The 22586-nt window shown below is 41.1% G+C and overlaps 1 protein-coding gene across 2 annotated transcripts in view; it reads left to right on the top strand.

Annotated features, from left to right (window-relative positions):
* The window catches only part of ROR1 (receptor tyrosine kinase like orphan receptor 1), a 429702-nt gene that overhangs the window by 258222 nt on the left and 148894 nt on the right, over positions 1-22586 (top strand). For both annotated transcript variants that reach the window (XM_023586139.3, XM_071217416.1), the window contains exons 3-4: positions 17347-17634; positions 18313-18343. In XM_023586139.3, coding sequence (XP_023441907.1) covers positions 17347-17634; positions 18313-18343 — 319 coding nt within the window. The remainder of the gene's footprint in view (positions 1-17346; positions 17635-18312; positions 18344-22586) is intronic.

Raw genomic sequence — 22586 nt, 5'->3', positions numbered from 1 at the left:
CACAAAATGAAATCCTCAATTAACTGCCATTGTTTTCTGCCTCACCTTTTAAAGACAAAGATGCAAAAGGCAAGAAAATAAATAAGAGATTCATTTAAAAAGCAACATGCTTGGTATAATCTGTATAATGATATTTTTGCTATCGTTTATTTGCCTTGTATTTTGTTGTTTTCAAAATAATTGGACATACATGGTTGTATTTGATAGTCACAACTGGGAGAAAGGCACAGAAGGTATCCTTATCCCAATTTTACAGATAAGTAAGCTGAGACCCAAAGTTACACGGCTGACAGCAGAATTAGTACTAGAAACCAGCGCTTTTGACTTGTGACCTGAGGACCCAGTCACTTCATGAGCCAGTGTAAAAGTTTTAAATTGATATTTAACACATTATACTTAATAAAGTTGGAAAATAATATATTTTGGAAGGATTTTCAATAACTTTGAATACTGAAGTGGTTGGAGGATGCTGTTTAACCTGAAAATAAATTAACTTGCTCACCCCTTGCCCAATTATTCTGATTAATTGAGGTTTTACAGTATAGTAATAATAATGACACTTATCGAGGACTTTACTATGTACTGTGTACTGTTCTCAGTGCCTTAACTATATTAACTCATTTAACAAAATGTATATTATTCATTTTTATTTAAAATTTATAAGTAAATTTATTGAGATTCGTATGTATTCAACATGTTCCTAAGTGTTTTATGTACTTTATCTTATTTAATTCATGTAATGACCCACGACAACAAGTATTACTAGAGCTAGAGATGTTAAATGATTTGCCCAGGCCCACTTGATAGCAAGTGACAGAGTCAAGGCTCAAATCCAGGTCTACCTGCGTCTTTACTGCTATTAAAACATATGGAGCAGGGTGGATCTTTCTAATCACTGTCATCTCTAAATATTAATTATGTCATTTGGGTGGCTGGAACAATGTCCAAGCATGGACACATTTGGATCATAGTTTGTTTCTTGAGGGACTTCTAAGTTTCACCCTGAAATTCTGGCTGGAAATTTGATTCAATTGCTGAAAGTGGAAGAAATATAGCTTTCGTGTTCATGCACAATTTGCTTTTTCATTTTCTTTTATTATCCTGAGATTTACCGTAAATCACACTTTCCCATCAGTCCTGGGGGTTCTGATTATATTCATGGGGTCCAGCTAAGAGCAAGGGCAGTAAATTACTGCCACTTTGTTTGAAAATTTTTTTAGCCACAGTACATTAGCTTCTTTTGTTTGCTTTTCCACTGGCTGTGTGCACATTTTTATTTGAGATTTTGTGTTTCTTGAATGTCTCGTTTGTGAATAATGTAGCTTGAGAAATGGAATGATTGGAGAAAAAATATGAAAGAGGGTGTCTTGTTGCAATTGGTAAGCAACTGTCCAAAGATTTTAAAGCATTTATAGTTACAGCAATTTCCTTTCCCCCTCTCTTTCGTTCTCTCCCCCTTTCTCTCTGTAGCTCTCTCATTCTCTGTTCTCTCTACTCTACTCGGTTTCCCAGCAAACAATTCTGGATAATGACCAATACAATGCCTAATATCAGGTAACGACCAAGAATACCTTCTTCCAGGCTTCTCTAAGTGTTTTTGTTTATTTGTAAGATTGATAGATCAGAGAGTCAAGGGACGTGTTTTATTGCAAGTTTCTGTTCCAAATTTCCTGACTTTTTTTAGTTTTTTTTTTTAAAGTCTTTTACAAAGCAAAATGGGGCTAATAAGAACCAGATCCTAAAGTGATTGTCAAAATGACAAAAATAACCGCTTTTCCTTTATTCAATAGCATTAATATTGAGGCACCCACTTTTCCTTAGACTCTCCATAATGACTTGATTCTCTTGCTGGGCCATCCACAAATAGACTGGCTTCCAAAGTCACACCCATGACCACTCACAGGCTTGGTAATCATGGATTTCAATGGCCTGGGAGTTAATATGAGCAAGCAGGTAAGGTCGGGGTCTCTTTTTATCATACAGTTCCTGTGTTCTGGGAACTGGAATAGACAGAAGACTCATACTTGGACCCTGCCAAAAAAGAGTGAGAGACATTCCTGAGAGTGTAACCTAAGGAAATACTATAAGCATTATTGTTTAGTACTAAAAAGTAGGAGGGGGAGCAAAATATTCAGCAATTGGGGAAGTCCATTCATTTTGATTTTTGATGTAAATCTGTCATTGGAGATCTGTATCTCCTTTTCTCTGGATTTCTGTGGCCATACCTACTTAGGGAAGAAGAAATAGGGGCACAAAATCAGAACGTCAGGAAACCGTCCTCTCCATCCACAGCCCTATTTGCCTTGCCCTGGTGGGTCAGTTCAAGCTTCCTGAAGCTCAGCTCTGTTCACCTGGTTCCTCTGCTCAGCAGTGTGGTACTGCCTATTGCCAGCCAGGTGAGGTACAGAATGCCTCATTGCTGTTAGGGACCCTCTTCAGTCTTGCCCTAAGCTGCCTTTCCAGCCTTCTTGCCACTACGCCTTTGTCCATAACCTTCGGGAAAAGCAAGCTGGGATTGTTTAGTCCGTGTTGCTCTCACCCTCTTCAGACCCTCGTGCCTTTGAGCCATTGCTCAAGCCATACTTTTCCTGTAGAATACCATCTCCTCTACCTCCACCTCCACCTCCTGAAAGCTACCCCCTTCAGAAGCAGACCTCGAAGAGTATAAGTGGAAGGGGTTTGAGCTCCCCTGAGTATATTCTATGAAAGTGGTGGCTTTTAAACAATCTTTGGAGGGACTATGTTAAAGTCTTGGTTATTAAGAGCACGATGGGAGTGGGTGTAGCTCAGTGGTTGCGCACCTGCGTGGCATGTCTGAGGTCCCAGGTTTAATCCCCAGTACCTCCTTTAAAAAAATTTAATGTATTGTGCAGCTAGTGTAGCTCAGTGGTTGAGCACCTGCTTTGCATATATGGGGTCCCAAATTCAATCCCTGGTTCCTCCTAAAATAAATAAATAAAACAAAAGACCATGATGCCTCAGGGCTCCCCACGGGCATTAGATATGTGTAGCAACTGTTTTTAATTGTCACAATGATTATGGTGTGCAATTAACATTTATTGGGCAGAAGCCTGGGATGCTAAATACCTGTGATGCACCAGGCAATCCTGTAGGACAAGTAATTTTCCTGCCTAAAAGGTCAGCAGTGCTCTCATTGAAAGTTACAGTGAGGAAGCTGCGGGAGCAACACCATGGAGTCTTCAGCTCCCATCCTCTACGCTTCCCCGCTCTTCCCAGGCACACTCTTGCACAGGTTAGACCCTGGCTTCTCTGCCTCTGCTCGCCGTCCAGGTCCATTCGAGCACCCCTTCCTCTTTAAAGCCTTCCGTGATTTCTGCAACTGGACATACTCACCTGCTCCCGAGTATAAAACAACATTTTCTTGAATCTTGTGCAGCTTATTTTTATAAATTTTGTAAATTTCCTTTCCATCAGTCTTCTGTGAGGTCCTGGAGCAATGGGGCAGGTCGCTTCCCCCACCCCCACCCCCAGGGCCTGCACAGGTGTTTAATAATTGTTTGCTTATTTTTCTTTTCCCACTTCTTTCTACTTCTCCCCATCCCCAAATGTCTGCACATTCCAGCAAGAGGACAGGAAGTCTGGGGCTTCTCTCGCGCTCTGACCTGGCCTGTACCTTGCTCATTCTGCTTGATAAAATGCAGAGAACAGGCCTGGGCCCTCTGCCACCACAGCACAGCCCCTGCCCGGCCTGTTTTGATCTCACACACTCTTTTTCTCTCTCTCTTCCAAGCTCCTTCAACAGTCAACATATTGACCACACACTTAGCTTTTACTCTCACCTGACTTGTCCTCTTGAATCAGATTCCTGGAATATCTTTTCCTTCCTTCAAAATTTTAAAGGTCTCCTTAAAGAAACTCCCCTGATTGCTATATGTCATCTCCTGTGGAAAGCCTTCTCTGATCCTCCTGGCCCAGAAAGCAGGTTAGGCCCTCTCTTCTAGGGTCCCCCACCACCCGAACCTATTCAGATCATACTCTGTGGCAACTGTCTGTTGACATATTTGATTCCACAGTTAAGATGTGAGATCTTTGAGCACTGGCACTTAAATCCAACTGTTCATTTATTCACTGAACATTTTGTGTGTCAATCCATAGCAAACCTGTACTAGGCTTAAGGAGCTAAGACAGTATTCACAGTCTTGTGGGTTTGATTTCTGCCTCCTGCTTCTACAAAAATAGCCCCTTCTTCAGTTTACTTCCCCAAGTTGCTTGGTAATTTTTTGTTTTTTTAAAAAAAGCATTAGAGGCTGCAGCCTTGGCCCAGTGGTTAGGGCATCCGTCTACCACATGGGAGGTCAGCAGTCCAAACCCTGGGCCTCCTTGACCCGTGTGGAGCTGGCCCATGCGCAGTGCTGATGTGCACAAGGAGTGCCGTGCCATGCAGGGGTGTCCCCGCATAGGGGAGCCCCATGCGCAAGGAGTGTGCCCCGTAAGGAGAGCCGCCCAGCGTGAAAGAAAGTTCAGCCTGCCCAGGAATGGGGCCGCACACATGGAGAGCTGACACAAGACGACGCAACAAAAAGAAACACAGATTCCTGTGCCGCTGACAACAACAGAAGCGGACAAAGAAGACGCAGCAAATAGACACAGAGAACAGACAACCGGGATGGGGTGGGGGGTAAATAAATAAGTAAATAAATCTTTTTTAAAAAAGCATTAGAGTAGGACAATTTTTAATTGTTGAGGAATTTGGTTTAAAATTTGAGGGCAAAATCGCCCCCATTCATAACAGAGAACATTCAGGTGACAGGAAGTTCTCTGCTGTAATGCTTTGCTAACAAGAGATCTGAGATGTGGCCAAGCAGCAGAACCTTTCAAATTTTGAAATATAAATCTTGAACAATGACTGGAAAAGGAAGGAAAGAATGATTTGTGTGCCCTTATGTGTTCCCCCGAAGTTTGCCTTCTGGCAAAACCTGAAACTAGAATGTCAGCCTCAGTGGAATTGGGTTGGAATGCTAACTGGCACACAAAGTGATTCAGGTCCTGTGCAATCAAGATGTGACTTTGGAAAACTGAGGAAGTGTGACTGTGTGGTTCCCAGTGGAATGGAAATTCCTGGGCCAGAATGACAAGCTTTTGTTTTGAAAGCCACCCGGGTTCCACTTAGAGTCATCAGATGCTTGAGAATTTATTATGACTGGATAAACCCACTGCCTCACAGAGTCAGGCCAGGGTAGTGAAAATACACATTGCATTTGTCTTTGAAGGCCCTGAATGTGGACTGGCTCTTGCTTGCACAGGGTTGAAAGCTCAACTGTTGCATTTCCACGATGTGGAAGGAGCCTCTGGCTTCCACAGCTTGGATCATGTGGTGCTGATGCTGTGGGTCTCCGGTTCATGGTTTTGAAATCACAGAGATAACTTAGGATGTGTTCTGTTTGCATTGGCCCAGTTCCCAAGCCAGAAACGTATTTCAGGCTTGGCCTTCTAGATAACTATCTCTAGTCATTTAAAAGTTCATTATGCAGACCCACTCATCCCGTCCTACTCTAGTTAAGGTCTGTCAGCATTTTTCAAAGATTTATAACTCAACTATGAAAGTGGGAAAATGCTGTTTTTAGGTTGCAGTGCAGCATTGCAGGGCCTAAGCCCAGGAGTCGGATGCTTTACTTTTTGTTGTTTTTAAGTTAGAACTTACTAACTCACAGTAAAGCAAAGTGGTAGCTGGGGATTTTGTTGTTGTTATTTGGTTTGGTAGCCTTTGTGTTATATTTAGGTTGGGGAAAACCGTGACTCTGTAGAATATAGATGTGCCTTGTAACTGAAGAATTCTCAGATCCATAAACCTATTTATTAGCCTAGCATTTGGCTCAGGATGGAGGGTTTAGTTTTTTGGCCTTTTTAAAAAAAGTGTCATTTTTAAGGTAAGAATGAATGAAGGCTGAGGGAATCAGAGATCAGATTGGGGCAATTTCTCCAAGACTCAGGGTCCAATTCTCAACCCAGAAATCTTAGATCCAAAATTTCAGTTAGAAAAGTCTGATTATATCAAAACTAAGTCATTTCCTGATGGTTAAGTGTGTTTTTGCTCGTCACTTCTATGTATTCTTATTATTTCTAAATTTAGGTGAAATATACCCACGTGATATATGCTCACATGAAGTAATAAAATGTTACCCCAAATAATAAAAATGGTTGAAAAAAGTAAAAGAAATTGGGTACTTAAATAATCCAATAACATCCACAAAAACTTGTAACTAGAGTAAAACAGATGCTAGGGTAACCCTGGTGGTGGTTTGCCAACGGATCTTATTAGTCAAGCCACGCTTGAAGTATTAATAAAGAAGGGCAAATAAAGATCACCACATCTTTTCCTTTGGTGGCAGGTGGTGGTGTTGGAATGGATTCAGGTGGTTCTTAATGACAGTAGGATATAAAATAGTGGGTTGGGAGGGGACAAGTAGGGGGCAGGGGTGGGAAAGGGTGTTATGTACAAGTGGGTTCAGGAAACTAGCTAACAGCCCCCTAAGTCTCAGTCTCTTCTTTCCTTGAATAGGTGTTCCTAGAAACACCTCCTTGCTTCACAGAGTTCTGGGGAGGATAAAATGCAGTAATGTATGTAAAGGCCTGAAGGAATCAGTGCTCTTCTCCTCCCACCCTTTATTCATTATAGCTGGGACACAAAGCAATCTAAATTCTGGAGTCCAGCCATTCTCACTCTGCAGAGATCTTTACTTATGAGGAAAAAGTAGTTTTCCTGGGCTTTTAAGAGCCATTTACATACAATGGGCCTACTTGTGAACATGGCCTATTCATTAAAACAAGCCTCTAAGTAGCAACTTTTTCTTAAACTCCTGTGAGGTACTGCGCTTCCTAAGGGAAGCTGACTTTCCCCCTTAGTCCAGATTTATAGCGGGTCTTCCTCTAAGTGCACATTTGCAGAACCATTTCTGATGTATGTGCCCCCTTCCCAAAGGAGTCACATCATTGACCATTTGCTGTCTTTGCTCCGGTAGATGCTCTTCAAACCCACTCTTGCTACTCAGAGGTCATTAGCCCAGCCCTGCTCCATGTTTTAATATTTGAGAGCTCAAGAAAATGTATTGGCCCAGGACCCAGTCCATCCCAGCCCTTCTTTTGTTTTGACTTTTAAACACAATGTTCCCTGATCTACAGCAGCTTTGCTCAGCCAGAATATGTTTGTTTTCCTTGTGCCATCTCTGTACTGACTGGGGCCATGGGCAGTGAATACTAGAGAGTTCAAGGCAGAGTTCTAGGTTGGAGATGTGGCTTTGCTTTTTATTAAATAACGTGACTTTATGCAAAACGCTTCATGTCTCAGGGTTGGTTTCTTGTGAACAATGGAGATTGTGGTGGAGAATCCTCCAGAGAATTCTTGAGGAGTAAGTGAATCACAAGGCTTAGCAGGCAGGAGCCAGTGATCAGGAAACATTAATGACTGTAGCCACCTCTTCTCCTGATGGCTGCACAGGACAATAACTTGTGGAGGGTCTGAAAATGCTTAGGCTGGGAGCTGACCCTGGATCAATTAAATTGGACTCTCCAGGGGCGGGGCCCAGATATCAGAATTTCATTATTTTCCCCAGATGGTATTGATGTTTGGTGAGGGTTGAGAACCTCTGGTTCTAAGCTAATTATAGCTCCCTACAGTGAATGTTTTCTGTGCTCCAGAGAAGCACACCACAACAAACTTAGCGGGTAAATTCAGTTATTACCCCCATTTTACAGGGGAGGAAACTGGGGTTTAAGGAGGCTAAGTAGCATCAAGTAAAAGATGGTGGCCAGACTTTGAGCCCAGGCACTCTGACTCTAGGCTCTGCGTTCTTAATTACCATGGCCAGGCCATTATTCCAAATAACACTTCCCATGAGGTCTTCCAGTGGGAACTAAGCTCCAGCAAGTGGAGATGATTTGGGGTTCTCTCCATACCTCTTCGGCTTCCCGACCTCCTGCTCTTACTGCCTGCCCTGTGTGTTCGGGATTTCCCAGCAGCCCCCTGTCAGATAACGAACTGTGGTTATTCAGAAGTCCCTTGCTATTTCGGCTGATTTTTATTAAACGCAGCTTGTGGCTCCAACTCAAAAATGCGCAAGCCGATTTAGATTATGCTCTGCATTGAGTTTATTAAGATAAAAAATATTTCCCAAGATAGTGAGTCAGAAGTATTTATGGTGAAGTGTGCTGAAAGTGAATGCAGGTTGATAGCTTGAACAGAATGTTCTCTCAAAGTCAAATGTGATGACCTAACCGTGTTTGGCAGCCTTCCTTTATGTTTAGCTAAGCATTTTATTTCATGTTGGTACCCTCCTCCCTCTTCTGAAAAGCAACTGGTGGTGTAGGAGGCTAAGACTTTGGCATGTGCCTCTTTTGATGCAGAGACCTAGGCCCCATCCTACTTGTGACTGGCTTCTCGGCTGACTGGCTGGGTTGCCATGGCAAAGGGCTGTTAAACTTTTTATATCTCAGTTTTCTCTCACCTGTCAGAAGGAGAATAATTCTTGGCCCCACCTCCCTCCCTGAGGAGGGACCAGAGGGCACTTTGAAAATTAAGTAATAAATGTTGGAAGGGATTTGTGGATGTGACATCCATCGGGCAAGTAAGTAATAAATGGGGTGTCTCCAAAGCTAATTTGCCCAAAATACACTTGAGTCTTCCATTTACTTAATCAACCAGCATTTATTAAGTGCCTACGAAGTTCACAATAACACATGGAGTGCTGGGGGGAATACAGAAAAGAAAGGAGGAAATAGAGTCTCAATTCCCAGAGAGCTCGTAAACTAACTTCTTTTTTTCCTTGCAGTTCACTTTTTAGGATGCGTGTGCTGTATTTAAAACGCTCGTTCCCTCTGATGACTTCAGTTTTGTCACAAGCAACTAGGTGATTTAGTTGTTCTCTGTACCCTCTGGGTATTGTCACATGCTAGATGGACTCATAGAAAGGGCAAGAACATTCTTGAGTCCTGGTTAGGGGTGCGGAAAGGACAATGATAGACTGGAGTTGGACTTAACTGGGAAATGGTGCATCGGGTAATCATGACAGTGTGCTCCCTGGTGTCCAAAGGCCTGGGTTTGATTCCTGGCTCTGCCATTTCTGGCTGTGCCTCAGCCAGGCTCTAGGCTATTATTTAACCTCTCTGTCTCAGCTTCCTTATCTCTACAATAAGGGTAAGAATAATATCTGCCTCATAGGATTGTTTTCAAGATGGAATAAGTAATGTGTGTAATTTGCTTAGGAACTGTGCTTAGAAAAAGTGCCCCAAAATGTTAGCTATTATCATCACTTTCTATGGATAATGGAACAAGCTGTGGCCCTTAAAGGAGACTGGCATTTTATTTTCCTAAGTTATAAAAAATAACAAATTATTTTTCTCTAAAGTCCCAAACTTTTGCCAAATCTGCCACAACCCCTTGGAATTACCCCCCAAGCCCCCAAACTGTTTGCTTTTCAGAAATAGAAAACAGAACAAATACCCTGCTCTCCAACACATGATGCTCAAGGCCTGAGCTAAACTATTTTGTTCTGAGAATCTCACACCAGTCTAGAATGCAGAGGGGCCCATTGAAAGGGAATGGGAAGATATGGAGTGTGATGGAAAGAGCAATGAGCTGGGAGTCCAAATCCTGGCTTTGCCATTTATCAGCTGTGAACCCTGGAGCAGGTCTTTAAATCCTCACCTACGCAGGTTATACAAAAGCAGCAGAGGGTAAAATTGCTGACACCTTAACACAGATTAGGGCAGGGCACCAAACTGTGCTAATAGTCATTGCATGCTTCTTACACTAAAGCATATCTTTGATGAAATAGTAAAAACCATTAATTTTATTAAATCTTGACTTTTGAGTAGTTATCTTTTTCATATTCTGTGTGGCAAAATGGGGATATAGATATCAAGCACTTGTGCTGCATGCTAAACTACTATATCTCAAAGTAAAGCATTTAAGTTGTGAGCTGAATTAACCACTTTTTACTTGAAAGGATCACTGGCAGACAAACTGGTTGGTTAGACTGAGTATTCTTTTTTTTTTTTTTTATTTATTTGTTTATTTATTTCCCTCCCCTTCCCCCGCCCGTTATCTGCTTTCTATGTCTGTTCACTGCATGTTCTTCTGTGTCTGCTTGGATTCTTGTCAGTGGCACCTGGAATCTGTGTCTCATTTTGTTGTGTCATCTTGCTGCATCAGCTCTCTGTGTGTGCGGTGTCATTCCTGGGCAAGCTGCACTTTTTTTGCACTGGGCAGCTCTCCCTACAGGGCATACTCCTTGCGTGTGGGGCTCCCCTACATGGGGGACACCTCTGTGTGGCACGGCACTCCTCAAGCACATCAGCACTGCACAAGGGCCAGCTCATCACATTGGTGAAGAGGCCCTGGGTTTGAACCCTGGACCCCTAATGTGGTAGGCAGACACCATATCCATTGGACCAAATCTGCTTCCCATGAGTATTCTTGAAAATGAACAAAATGAACCTGCTTTTTCAAGGACACAAGAGATCATAGTAGGGAAATAGATGTGGCTCAACCAATTGGGCTCCCATCTACCATATAGGAAGTCCAGTGTTCAATGCCCAGGGCCTCCTGGTGAGGGCAAGCTGGCCCATGCAGGAAGGCCACCCCGTGCAGGAGTGCTGCACTGTGTGGGAAGGCCCACCCAGCATGGGAAGCTGCCCCGTGCAGGAGTACCAACTGACACAGAGAGCTGGCCCAGCAAGATGATGCAACAAGTGACACAGAGGAGAGAAAATAAGATGATGTAGCAGAACAGGGAGTTGAGGTGGCGCAAGAGAATAATTGCCTCTCTTCCACTCTGGAAGTTCCCAGGATCGGTTCCCAGAGCCACCTAATGAGAATAAAAGCATATACAGAAGAACACACAGTGAATGGACACAGAGAGCAGAAAAGGGGGAGGAATTGGGGGTTGGGGAGAAATAAATAAAATAAATCTTTAAAAAGAAGAGATAGTATTAATTGTCCAGGATAAAATTTGAATTTTCAAGCAACAGCTAGAATTTTGGAAAACTTTTATCTGCCACCATAAGTTTGAATACTTAAAGACTTTTTTGATGAGTTGGGTGATAAAATTAATGTGAAATCACATAATTAAATGTGTCCATGTTTGGGAGATCTGCATAATTCAATGAAAGTATGTCTTCTAAATCACTAATGCACACATGGAATTACAAAATCATATGTGAATAAGAAACCCATTGAAAGTGCCAGATAAACCAATCAATTTTAATTTAATACATTATGAAAAGTTCATTGATATAGTTTTGGTTTTCACATTGCAATTAACCTTTAAGAAACCATCCCTTGTCAAATACTAGTGTCATGTCAAAGAATATGCTCAATTTTCTGAAAAGGCTATTGAAATTATCCTCCCTTTTCTGTGTAAGCCTGGATTTTCTTCATATTTATTTCAACCAAAACAGCATTATCTCAACAGATTGAATGCAGAAATAGGTGAATCCAGCTGTCTGCTCTTAAGCCAAATCAGACTGTAGCCATCTAAAACAATGCCACTCCTCACTGCTTTTTGTTCTGGAAAATATAGTTATTTTTCATTAAAATATATTGTTTACATTAAAAATAATACGATTATTTTTTTATTTTTTATTTTTTGAGGTTCTGGGGCCAGGGATTGGACCCAGTACCTTGTATGTGGTAAGTCGGCACTCAATCACTGAGCTACACCAACTCCTTGATTATTTTTATTTTTAAATAAATTATTAATCAAATATTTTCTCTTTGGAGTCCTCAATATTTTTAGGAGTGTAAAGGGATCCTGACTGTATGAAAAAGCTTGAGAACCTCTGGCTTAGTACTTTAGAGCAAGGACTCTGGAGCCAAAAGAATTTAAGTCTCAGTTCTACTTACTGTCTGTGATCTTGGACAACTTTCTTACCCTCTCTGTGCCTTAGGTTTCTCATGTAAAATGGGGATAATAATAGTTCATAACAGCAGCTGCCGTTTAATAAATACTCTTAGATGTAAGTTATTATTACTGTTGTTGGTATTATATCGTCATTGTCGTCGTCATCATCATTATCATTCCTACTAGTGCCACTGGGAGAGACATAGCTTGATCAGAGCTGGAGGTAGGGTCAACAGGACTGATATTTTCTCTCAAGTCAGATGTACCCCATCTCCCACTCATGACTCTGCCATCTCAACATTTGTAGTCTAGAGAGGAAGGGAAAGAAGGTCAGAAAGCTGACCCTTGCAGCTTCAGCACACACTGGCAGAGGTATTGAGTGTGATCGCACAGCCACTGCAAACTTCAGTGGCCAAAAGGAAAAGGCCAGATTGCATGGCCACTGCAAAAAGTGCAAACATCCAGGTCTAAATGAAGAGGTCAAGTTCTTTTGAATGGCATTAGGTTTAGACAGAGCTGCCGCCTGCCATCCAGTACTTCTGTAGCTGTCGGTCTGGTAATATAAATTGTTCATTATCTATGACATTGATCCCACAGACTGATGTAATAGATAATGAAACTGAAGCCCAGGGAGGTGAAGTGCCTGCCTGGTGTACAGAGCTGGTTGATGGCCTGGTCCTTGGGTCCAGATCCCTGGACTTCCATTCTCTGAAAGGAATGACTAGTCCAGAACCTGCAATGGTCACGCTGAGCTTTGGGTGTAGAGATAAGAATAGGTCCCTTAGTATGGCCCGTGAAGCCCTTATTGAAGGATCCTGCTGTTTCCGGGAAGGGATTGGATCTTGGCCAGAGGAGTTGTTAACAGCAATCTTGATAGAGCGGGGATACAGACACGCATTTTTATTCTGCCTTTCGGTCACAGAATGCTTTCGTGTTAAGCCAAATGTTGTTCTGATGCTTCTTGTCTTGGCCGGACTGAGGACCAAACTATTTGCTTGTTCTGCTTACTAAGTGACCAGCTGCAGATGGCAAACACATTTGAACACTCTTCTTTATCAATGAAGTTAAAACCAAATTCCCTGTGTCTGTGTCAAGGTTGCTTTGTTCAATAAACACAAAGATATGTTAACATTCCCTTTGTTCTCAGTGGAAACACACTGCTCTGGGTCAGCTACTGCACTGATTTCAAGATGCCTTATAACCCTCATTTTTGTTTATTATATACAGCTTCACGGGTAAATTAGTCACTCTTAGCCCTGCAAAGCATTAGTTATGCGATCTTGGGTAAGTGGTTTAACCTCTTGGTCTCAGATTCCTGTTCTGTAAAGTCAGGACGGGACTTGGTCAGGAAACTAATCAGTAGGATGAATAATCATTCCCCATTTTTAGGAGTAAGAGATCTGTGATAAAAAGAAAAGGAAAAAATAGCTGGTTGAATAAGAGTCACACCCACATGCAGTTTGCTCTGTGCCAGATCCTATTTTAGGCACTTTCCATGTATTAACTCATGTAATCCTCACAACAACCCTTTGAGGAAGATGCAATTTCACAGGTATCTAAACTGAGACACAGAGGGGTTAAATAACTTACCTAGGATCACACAGCTAATAAGTAGCAGAACCAGGACGTGAACTCAGGCACGCCTGACTCTAGAGTCTGGGAAGGTTGATTTCATATAATGGATCAGCCCACAGTAATTTTTTTTTCCCCAGTAAAATTAAGATGAGTACACCTTCACAGCAGAGTTGAAATATTTCCCCTGGTTACAGAACTCTTTGGCTCTTGGCTAATTTATGTTCCTAGAAGGCAAAAACCCCAAAGCACTGGGTGTCTGTAAATGTGGTCTCATTCATGAAAAGCAACTGTGATTTGGAGGCAGTAGAAACAGGTTAAGGTTCCAACTTCCTCTCTTCTGTCATAAGCTATGTGGTCTTGGCCACAAAGCTTGTAGGGACTTCTGCAGCAACCACTGTTGGAGGAAACCAAAGAGAGAAATTAGAAATGACTAGATCAGAGATCCAAGTGACTCCTCAGCCTGTACTGTCCTGAGGCATATGCCCAGCACCTGGCGTTCTGGTCTCTCTGGAGTGTGAGTTGAGCCTGGTTTTGGCTTTCACAGTTAAAGAAGATAGAAATCTGGGATGGTGGAGCCAGGCTGTGGGAGTCTCAGGGGAATGGCACTTTTTGCCATCCGGTTGGCACTGTCATGGTTGTATGGGGACTCCTGCAACCCAAAGCTGGAACCATACCACTGGAGGGACAGGAAATAGGACGTGGACTCCAGGGGAGGTGGTAGGCAGGCAACCCCGGATCTCAGCACATCCCATCAGGAGAGGTACATAGGCTCCAGAGGCAAACCAGAACACCAGCCAGAACTCAATGCTAAAGCTTAGACCCATAGACAATCCTGGCTGGAATTAGAAGAGCACAGCTCGATAGATGTATATGTGTCCAAGGTTCACCCAGGCTTAGGGAAAAAATTCCAATTCTGTCCCCATCCCTCAGTGGGGCTCAACCTATTAATGCAGTCTGATGGAGTAGAAAGAGCATAGGTTTTGGAACTGGAGAGATCTGAATTAGATCTCTGTTCAGGTATATATGGTCTTGGGCAAGTCACTTAACCTCTCTGATCCTAGGTTTCCTCACTGTAAAACAGCAGTACCAACTCTTCTACAATAACCTCCTTTGAGTTATTGTGCAGTAAAACCAAAGTAAGGCCCTGGGCATATGGTAGGCCTTCAAAATAATCTGTTATTACTACTTTATTGGCAGATGCCTAGTTGAGCTTTGTTTAGGGGCTTGTCTGAGCCTGAGGATTGAAGAGTGCTGGAAGCTTTGTGCATGATGGACAGCTTACTAACTGTATGACCATAGGGCAAGTCAGCTAATCTCTGAGGCATGATTTCCTCATCTGCAACTGGGGACTGTAATAATTAATGCCTTTCCTACCTCAGCAGATTGTTAGAGGATAACGTAAGAGGGAGGTGGTGAAAACATTTTGTACCTGAAAAGCACTATACAGATTGCTCTCATTTTTATGTTAATTATATAAGATATATATGTTATATAATTATGCATAATTATAATCATATGCATATAGATTATAAATATGTATAATTAATTAACATTTTTGAGTGATTACTTTTTGCCAAACACAGTTTAAATGCTTTATATAGGTCACTCAATCTCATTTTAATCCTCCTTTAACAATTTTACTAGGTAGAGCCCTATTTATCATTCTTATTTTTCAGCTGGTTAAACTGAGGTACAGAGAAGTTAGGCAGCTTGCCCAACATCACACCATTGGAGACAGCACTGAGATTCAAACCCAATAAAATTTCAGGACCCACCCAATACAGTACTAGTCACCTTGTTCAAATTGGCATTGTTATATGATTGCTATTTCTAAGTTTCTTCTCTACAGAAGGGTGCACTGTTACCCATTCACGAGGTATGAGATGGGGCAGTAAAGCCATGATAATGACTCCATAAAGCAACCTGTTAGTCTCACTTCTCAATGGGCAAACCTCAAACATCTTAGGAAGTTGTGTACTTATAACCATGAGCAAACACATTCATGGATTGAGTATGTATGTATACAGATTATAGACAAATACCCAAATGTGGAGAACAGAAAATAAATATAAGGATGCATTGATGGGCTCATGATTTTGTTGTGGAAGATAATATTCACTGACTTAAGTGAGATGAAAAGCGTCGTTGTGGTAACACAATGAGCGATGATCATGTTTAATCTTTTTTCCAACACCCACACATGATGAACACCATTCACAACAATGACACACTCCTGTGCAGCAGCCCAGGCTTTAACAATCCCTTCCCTGGTTTTGTTTTGTGTGTGTGTGTGTGTAATTAAAGCAAATAATGCAAGAATCAATTATTTGGGTATTTATGAAAGCATTTTTACAAGCATTTGGGTAATTAAATTAGCCAATTATAATTCTCAAAAAAGGTTATTGTTCAGTTAAGTTCAAGAAATTTACTATGTTCTCCTTGCGCTGTTCGATATAGTAGCCACTAACCACAGGTGGCTATTTCAATTTGCACTTAAAAATTCAGTTCCTCTGTCACTCTAACCACATTTCAAGAGCTTAGTGGCCTCAGATAGCTAGTGGCTACTGGCTACCAGTTAGTCAATGCACATTATAGAACATTACTATCATTATAGAAAGTTCTATTGGACAATTCCTGCTAGACATAGTAGGAAGCACTGAGGATACAGTGACAACCAAAACATTTGTGGTGCCTGTCTTAAGGGGCTTACAGTCAAGAGAGCTGTAAAACAAGTCATCACAGGGGTGTATATGTGTGTGTGTGTGTACTGGGGACAGAGGAAGGACAGAGGGCAATGGGCGTGTATGGCAAGGGGATCTACCCAAGGATGAGTTATCAGGAAACATGAAATCAAGGAAAATTCTACATATAGTAGTGATCAAACAATTTTTTAAAAATATTGAATTTAATTTTAATTGAACATTTTCTTTGCAACTGGATTCCACAAACAATACTAATATGGTATTTAAGTATTATGTTATTGAATAATAAGCTTAACAAAACTTATTTTATTAATAAAAATTATAATGCAATGATTCTCAAAAGAAGCCAAATGTACATAGAGTATGATTCCATTATATGAAATTCTAGAACAGGTGAAATTAATCTATGGTGATGAGATCTCAGGGGAACATTCTGGGGTGTTGCTGATGCTCTGTATGTTAATAGAGACATTGGTTACATGAGCGTATGCATTTATCAATACTCATGGAACTGTTTATGTACTCTGTACCTTTCACAGAATGTAAATTATATCACAATTAAAATTTAAGGCATAGAATTAAATACTGTACATATTCTGGTTGATATGGATACTGTTATGGAAACATCCATTGCCTCATCACTTTGCTTGCGGTGACCCGGTCATCTTAACCCCTGTGTCCTCACTAACAGGAATGTTGCCGACATCCTTCCAGATCTAGGGCTGGGTGTTGCTCCCACTCTTTCCCGTTCTTTTTGCTTTCCCTCTTATGAAAAGTGGACCAGCTGGAGGGATGTTTGCCAGAATGTTAGGAAGGCTGTTATTTTTGAGTGAGATAATTTGAGGTAAATTTTACTTCTTTCTCTTCTTCCCTGTATTGTTTGAATTTTTAAAAAGAAAAACCAAAACTCATTTTGTTTTGCCTAAGAAAGTACATTTACCTATGGTTACTATATACTCATTTGAAAACTTTTATTTTTTTCACTGTGATGAGTAACAAATTTCCTTCTGAGCAGCAGGGTCTATGGGCAGTTGTTGCATAGTCCCGGGGCCCTGGTAGAGGTACAACTTCAGTCCTCTGCTCTCCCCACCCTGCCTCTCCTGCTGCGTCTCTCTGTGATCTGGGGCACGCTGAAGTGCGTCTAGAATTCTTGCCTGTGCTCCCCAGCTAGATGACCCTCTCACCTGTCCCCTTGGTCCCTGTGTCCACAGATTCTTACCTGACCCTTGATGAGCCCATGAATAACATCACCACGTCACTGGGGCAGACGGCAGAACTGCACTGCAAAGTCTCCGGGAATCCGCCTCCCACCATCCGCTGGTTCAAAAACGATGCCCCCGTGGTCCAGGAGCCACGGAGGATCTCCTTCCGGGCAACCAACTATGGCTCTCGGCTACGGATTAGAAACCTTGACACCACAGACACCGGCTACTTCCAGTGCGTGGCAACAAACGGCAAAAAGATGGTTTCTACCACTGGAGTCCTGTTTGTCAAGTTTGGTAAGCAACTTCCTAGTGGGTCTGAACTTTGGCCTTCGGCTAGGCGTGGTAGAATGCCTGGAGTCTACGAGAAGTGGGCGGAAGTAATGAACAGTTACTGAGAAGGCTCTATGTACCCAGCAACTCTAAAGCTGGTACAATTATACCCATTTTACAACTAAGCAAACCAGGGCCCAGAGGTTAATACTATATCCAGGGTTGCCCAGCTAGTAAACAGCACACTGGAATGGAGTTCAACTGTGACCCCCAAGGCCTAGTATAAAGCACCATACCACTGAGTTCTTCTCCCAGTGAAGGTTGTTCCATGTGCAGAGAAATTAAGGCAATTGGCAGCATGCTTACTTTCTGTCCAGCTGCCATCAAAGATTGCTGCAGTCTGTGCTGCAACCTCCCACTGGAAACTCCCTGCATAGTTTGAGGACACCTACTCTATTGACTCATTTTTTAGCACTTGCCTTAGCATTTTCCAGGCCCCGAGCCGAGGAACATAGACACGTTCTCACTGGTATGTTTTATTATAGAAGCAGTTGAATGACCTAGAGAAAAATAATAGAGCCCAGAAAAATAAATATCACCTCAAGGTGGCTGAGAGCTTTCATTTGTAATGGTTTGTGTGGACCCACACTTGCCCTCCAATAACCTGGACTGACTGTTCTTATTTTTCTTTCATTTCTTTAGGCCCCCCTCCCACTGCAAGTCCTGGATCCTCGTAAGTACTTTATATCTCTTTCTTGTCGTTTCTAAGAGTTTCTCCATCAGTTTCCAGGGCAAAGGCAATGTTGGGGCCAAAACACTGTGTTTCCAGATGTCTTTCCATTTTGCCCTGCCCTCATTCCACTTTGCTTTTTCTCTGATGTGAAGATTCACAGGAGACCAGCATTGGCAATAATCTCAAGCGTGGTAATTTTGATTCCCAATGATCAAAGCAAAAAGATCTATTTACATCTACTATTTTTAAATTAATCTGGCATTTAGTGGGAACAATAGATTTGTTAAATCAAACAACAAAAAAGGATAGAGTGCTGAATTAGGAATGTTTCCTCTAACTAAAAGGGTCTGTTCTACATTTCTGCCAGCATTTCTGTCACGTTATTTCTTGAGCAGCAACAATTAGGTGATCACTTTATTTTCTTATACCCTTGCAAAAAAACTCGGAGGCAGAAATCTGACTCATGCAGGGCAGGAAAGCTCAGTGCTTGGATTGAGAGTGGTGTGGGAATTAGATTCATTTTTGAGTCCCTTGTTAATGGTATCTGAAGACCCAATTTCTTTAACTGATAGTGTGTTTTTGATGCATTTATCCTTTAGTCTGGCTAAGAAATTCTCATCATTCACTCTAGGAGAATCCACTCAGGGCAATTTGCTTTACATGTATTTTTATTATTGGAGAAAAACCATGTATTGAAACCCTTGCTCTGCAACAAAATATCCTCCATATTTATAGGCTTCATAAGTAAAATTCACTGAAGTGCCATGAGAGCATCAAAATGCTTGACCAAGACTAAACCCATGGCAAATATAACAGCCACTTAATTTGCCCTAATCCCCTCTGTGCCTCTTAATTACAGTGTAGGGCATTTTAATACATTTGTGTGTGCCTGGAGGCCCAGTGGCCCACAATCCCATTAATAAAATAGGTAATGGGTAAAAATAAACATTGGCCTTCCGCCATACTGTTCTGTTATTTTGACAGCCAGTTAAAGTCAACTGTAAAAGAGTCTTTAAAATCACCCAAGTGCTAATTGCATTCTAGTTGCCAAGGTAGAAGATGTTGATTGATCTTAAAACAGTTCAGAAGTTTGGCCACTTTGCTTTGCATTTCTTAAAGCTAGTCCTTTCTGTTGTTTTTTTAAGGGTCACACTATTATTGGTTGATGTATGAAATCCTTTTGAAGTCTTATTTAAACAAAGATTAAAACTTTTTTTATTTGCTGTAAAAATGCTTCCCACCTTGGGACCTTATTTGTTCCTGTTCATCCGCATTTCAAATGTGATTGATAATCTGTGATACAGATTAGTGTTTCAGTAATTTGCCTTGACCCTTAGGCACTGGGCTATTGACTTTCTCCCTGTCATATTTACATCAGAGAGTTTCTTATTCAGTATCAACACTATTTTAAAACACTTGTATGCATTCTTTTTCTGCTGCCATTTTATGGTGAAACCAATCTAAATTTCTCATGGTTTTTAATATAATACAAACATATTGTACCCCTGCATGACATGATGCCTATGGAGAGGGTATCCAAGTTCCTTAAAGGTGTTCAACCATGGCTAAATATATGGTTTGATGTTAGGCGTGCCCATTTTATGTTGAGCACCAGATTATCCATCACTTTAGTCAGTAATAGTATGAAATGTATAGTTGCCCTGTTTGCTTGGCAGGAACTACAATAAAACACAATGAAAGTTGGAAATCCTATGGGGTCTTTTGAAGTTTATCTCCATGCTCATTTTGGCACCCTCAAATGGAATTTTCACACCCTTTCTTCTTTTTCCCTTAGAAACCAGTGATGTATCCCACCTTTTTCTCCCCTCTCAGCTCCCTTACTTACCCTGTCACTCAGCATTCCTCTCTTCCTAGGACTAACTCCCAAGTAGAATGCCTCACTACAAGGGGACAGGCAGAATATAACAAAACGGTAGTGTGAAGAATATCACCACATTGAGCATCACTCTGAAAGCCTTTGTCAAATTGTACCACACTTTTTCTAAGACAGTTTACTTGAAGATGGCACAGTCAGAGTTAATGCAAAGAGGAAAAATGAAAACCCAGACAAAGCCAACTTTGGAAACAGTGACACGCACTGAAAGTATGAAACCAGGTGAGAGCTGAGTGCTATTTGCCAGCAATAAGGCTATACAGCTCCCACCCAGGAAAGGCCTATAGGGTCCTTGGGACTGCAGCCCGGGAAGGCAAAATCTGTGTGGTATTTGTCACTCCCTCTAAGGTTTTCACACGCAACTTTCAGGACAGTGTTTTAGTTTGCAGAAGGGGCAATTTGGAGATTTTAGTTTGGCTTCTGTTCAGTGCTTCAGGCTTTATTTCTTCTATCATTGCTGGGTCCTGGCCCACCCCTAACAATTACAGGGCCTGGGGCATGAGAACAAGTGGAGGTCCACATACCATACATCTAAATATTTAAAAGTTATAAATCACACTAATACCTGTTAAATGATATATGTTCTGTCCTCCCATCTTGGCAAATAGACTGTCGTAATGACAAAATAAAAAAATTTGTGTAAAGTTATGATTTTTATGTGACTGAGTGCCGAGAACTATCAAAGATGACTACTCCAATCATTACTGACTGCATGTCTGTACATGGGCTAGAGATACTATACATAATATGTAGTTTGTTTTATATTGATTCCACAAAAGTTATTTTTTATCTTGCTGTCATTTTGGCAAGATCACTCCCTATGTTGTTTCATACAAGATTTTTGCTTAGTCTTCTGTTGACAACAATGACAAATTTGATAATCTCTCGACTTATTATAATTGTTTTTATGAATTTCGATTTGGAGAAACTGCACTCCCCTGAGCCACTCTACCATAACTCCATTATATTATCAATAAAATTCTTAAAGCAATACTTGAGTTTGGAAACAAACCAATAATTTTATATAGTATGTTCAAACATACTAATGGGGTTTATATGATAAATGATCATTATTGCAGAACATATTAAAAATATGATCTTGTTGTATATAAATCCATATCCTACTGCACACATCATCCTACATCTGTACAAATTTAAGAATAATATAAATGGATTAGGACTACAAAATATTTCTCAGCCATGTGGAACTCTTACAAATATCTTCTAATTTGTGAGAATTTCAGAACCCCTAAAAGTTCTTTGTTGTTACAAAGAAAAACAAGGGAATAGATGCTAGGTATCATTGGCAATGACAGTTTGTTTCGTGAAGAATCTATTGCATTAAGATGCAATAGATTTTGACAAGTTGGTGAGTTTATCTTTTCTTTGACGAAGTGCTTATGTCACTGCAATCCTTCCTGTACTCCAAAGCAATGTCCACCTGTACTGGGAGCAACACAACACGCAGGATATACACACAGTTGCCTTCTGTTCAAGGTCATAGGGCAAGAAATGTAGAGAAGTGTTCCCTGGAGCCAAAGGGTATTAGTCACAGGAGCTGATGTTTTGGTTTGGGGTTAAATTATGCCAGTACTTAACAAGAGATCCCAAGAGGCAGAAGACCCCATGTGTAGTCTTTATTGTTATTAAATTTATTTTCTGTGTGTTTTTGATGTAGGGCCCAGGATGAGGCCCTTCTTCTTCCTTTTTTCCCCTAATAACAGCTTAGTTGAGATACAATGCACAAAATAGAAAATCCACCTTTTAAAGTATATAATTCAGTGGTTTTTTAGTGTATTTACAGTTATGCAACCCTCACCACTATCTCTCACTTTAGAACATTATCATCATCCCCCATTTTAAAAATCCATACCCATTAGCAGTCACTCCCCATTATTCCCTCCCCCAGCCCCTGGCAACAACTAATCTGCTTTCTGTCTCTACGGATTAGCCTATCCTGGACACTTCACATAAATGGAATTATACAATATGTAACCTTTTGTGTCCGCCCTTTTTTACTTAGCATGATATTTTCGAGGTCCATCCATGTTGTAGCATGCATCAGTACTTCATTCCTTTTTATGGCCAAATAGTATTCCATTGTATTAACATGCCACATTCCTTTACTCTGTTCATCAGTTGATGGACCTTTGGGTTGTTTCAACTTTTGAACTATTATGAATAATGCTGCTATACATATTTGTGTGCAAGGTTTTGTGTGGGCATAAGTTTTCAGTTCTCTGGGGTATATACCTAGAAATGGAATTCATGGATCATATCGTAACTATATTGAAATTTTGAACTGCCAGACTGTTTTCAAAAGTGGTAAATTCAAATTTCTCCACGCAT

This window comes from Dasypus novemcinctus, chromosome 9 (genome assembly GCF_030445035.2).
Source record: "Dasypus novemcinctus isolate mDasNov1 chromosome 9, mDasNov1.1.hap2, whole genome shotgun sequence".
In the NCBI taxonomy this organism is placed as follows: Eukaryota; Metazoa; Chordata; class Mammalia; order Cingulata; family Dasypodidae; genus Dasypus; species Dasypus novemcinctus.
This window is presented reverse-complemented; position numbering and strand designations above follow the sequence as displayed.